This window comes from Gavialis gangeticus, unplaced genomic scaffold (genome assembly GCF_001723915.1).
Source record: "Gavialis gangeticus isolate Ggan-Ray unplaced genomic scaffold, GavGan_comp1, whole genome shotgun sequence".
Lineage (NCBI taxonomy): Eukaryota > Metazoa > Chordata > Crocodylia > Gavialidae > Gavialis > Gavialis gangeticus.
The window spans coordinates 12448432-12451266 of record NW_017729030.1 but is presented as its reverse complement, the minus strand read 5'-3'; the positions used below and the strand labels follow the sequence as shown (position 1 = coordinate 12451266).

General features: G+C 40.8%; 1 protein-coding gene across 1 annotated transcript in view; it reads left to right on the top strand.

Moving 5' to 3' along the window:
• COL25A1 (collagen type XXV alpha 1 chain) overlaps window positions 1-2835 on the top strand; it is a gene marked incomplete at its 5' end in the record, with an annotated part of 779688 nt that overhangs the window by 641352 nt on the left and 135501 nt on the right. The window contains one exon of the mRNA XM_019521958.1: window positions 2137-2181. Coding sequence (XP_019377503.1) covers window positions 2137-2181 — 45 coding nt within the window. The remainder of the gene's footprint in view (window positions 1-2136; window positions 2182-2835) is intronic.

Sequence of the window (2835 nt, the reverse complement as noted above, 5' to 3'; positions counted from 1 at the left end):
GGGGGGAGGCACTCCAATACACCTGCCTCACCCTCCAGCACAGGCTGGGCAAACCCCAGACCAAGCTTCTTCCCCTCCTTTCCCTCGGCTCTCATTCTGAAAACAGCACTGGGGTTGAGGCTGGGCTGCTGCAGCCCAACCTTGCTCCTAGCATGCACTGACAGATGTTAATGAAGGTGCTTAGCTTTGGAGCGCTTTGATATGAATCCTCATGTAATGAGGGTTCAGATTGTGCAACAATCAGACATTTTTAAAGCGCTCTGCAGCCATGCACTTCTGCCAGTGCATGAATGTAGAGTGCTTCAGAGGCCAAATCACACAACAAACTGTCACTTCCGTCAGTGCCCTAAAAGTATATGAAAGTGTTCACTGTTTCCCCTTATACCTGGTTAGCATTCATGGTCTTGCATCAGGCAGCAAATAGGCTAATTCAGACAATGCTGCCAAGTCTGCAAACTCAGAGGTGTTTCCATGACCTTGGGGCCTCACTTCACCAAGGACAGGTTGAAATACCAGTATGGTATTTCTAGATAAGGTTCTAGTGGCATGTGATTTGGAAAGCAAAGTTTCTTAGTGCTGCACAGCTCCATGTTGAGTAGAGCTGGGGCCTCCTCGGAATTCAAGATGTTCTTCCTTTAATTGCAGCCCTGTCTGGGGGCACAGGTTTCCACATACTCTTATTTAATCATACTATTCCATCCATTTTTCTCATAAACCCATCTGTCCACCAGTGTTGGACACAATCCTTAATGTCTTCTTTGTCTCCTGACTTGTGCCAGTGAGCTGAACCTCATAAGTCATATAAACATCTGACTGGAAGAAGAATACAGCACACTGATTCTTTTGTCTTGTATAGAGTAAACCTGGTTGAATGGCTTTATAGGGAGCCCCACATTTATTTGAAAGGGGGCTGGACAAGAGTTTGCCATGTCCATGTTGATTCCTCCACTTTTCCCCCTTCATTTTAAAACAAGCCTGTTTCAACAGATATTTAGACCTTCTGATCTAGATTCATAATGAACTTAAAAAATGAAAAATAAACTGATGGTTTCAATTTACTTTTGTACTATAACTTGTGTGTGGGTTTAAAAAAAAGGAGAGACAGAGGCTGCCATGTCAGCAGATACTATACTGCTGCTTTCCTGTACCCCTGAGTGGTCACATAAAATCCATATTGACAGTTGTACAAAATATAACAAAAAAACTGTGCACCAGAAAGAAGTTGGAATTTATGCTAAAGCTTTGTAAAAAAAAATCCCTCCAATGTTGCCATTAAATTCTTTCTTCACATCTGCTTCGTGTTTGATCTATAGTGGTTTTTAAAATTTTGACTGCAGTAAGTGACACTGATGCTGTTTAAAAAGATAGCTATGGTTTGCAAAGCCAGACTGAATTATTACCACTTATCCCTTAAAAGCACTAAAGATAGATCAGTGCTACCAGTCATTGGATTTAAAGCTTGCCTCTCCATGTGAGCAGTTTTGATCACACAGGCACAAATGCTAGATTTAGCGGGATCAGTCTTCATCTAGAGTGTTAAAAGGAACTGCATTTTAATGCCTTAATTCCTAGTGAGGCATTCACAACCTAGCAATATAATCATTGATTTGAACTTGGGTAATGAAGTAGGAGACACTGTGAATAACCCAGTAATTTATAAACCTGACATTAGGGCACTTTTAATTAATGCAGAAGGTCAAGTGGGAAAGAGATAACAATAGTACTAGTAGGCAGCTGTTGATGTTTCTGGATCATGATGTATGCATGAGAGGTCACCACAATCTTCAGTGTATATGCCTAGGTGGGAGTATGGAGGAGTAGAGGATGCCCAGACCTTCCATCTACTCTTTAGGCCATTGATACAATATCCAAAGGCCAGACAAGTCTAGATATTCAGTGCCTCAATGACTGTAGCATGTCCAGGAGTCAAACCCGGGTCTTCTATGTGGCAGACAAGGATTCTACCGCTGAACTGCAACAGCGGGTAAACAAAAAATACTATACTTAAAAAAATATATTGCACTTAGGACGTCCATGTTCAACATAATTCTTTATTAAAGTACTGTATTTCAGGGCTGAAATGTTTTAAAATTGCTTTGTTTAACTTGCTAAACTTAATTATATGGTTCTCACCAGGGGTCTCTTGGAGTGCCTGGTATTCCAGGAAAGGACGGACAAATGGTGAGTTCAATGGAAAATCTTTTAGTCTTCTTTCTTCAGCATTGAATCTGTTAAATTTACAGTCTGTCACTGAAGAAATAAATTAATATAATTCCAGAAGTCAATTACAGCTTGTCCACATTAGAAATGGAGCTGTCAAAAGTGTGAGTTTTATTGGATTTTGTTAAAATGATGCAAAACGTTGAAAAATCTTTTATTTTGGAGGAAGAGAACTAGGAGCAATGGCCTCAAATATAGTAGAGGAAAGTTAGGTTGGAGATTAGGAAGAGCCTTCTCACTGCGTGGGTAGTCAAGCATTGGAATAGGCTACCTGTGGAGCTTGTGGACTCTCCATCTCTAGACATTTTCAAGAGCAGGTTAGACAGGCACTTGACTGGGATGGTTTAGTAGGGGGCTTGACCAGGAGTATATACAGGGAGGTTAGGGGGAAATCAGTCATGTTAAAAATGGCCACCTCATCTAACTTATTTTGTCCAGGTACAGACCCTACACTTAGATCCCTAGTTAAGTCAATCCAAGTGCAACCTGTACAGACTTCAGGAAGGTTAGATTGGTCTAAAAATGGTTGACCCAATCAAAGTCAACTGTACCTTGGAGGTAGTCTAACTTAGATTGAGTCTGGCAAGATCGATCTAATTAAACTTCTGTACAGAT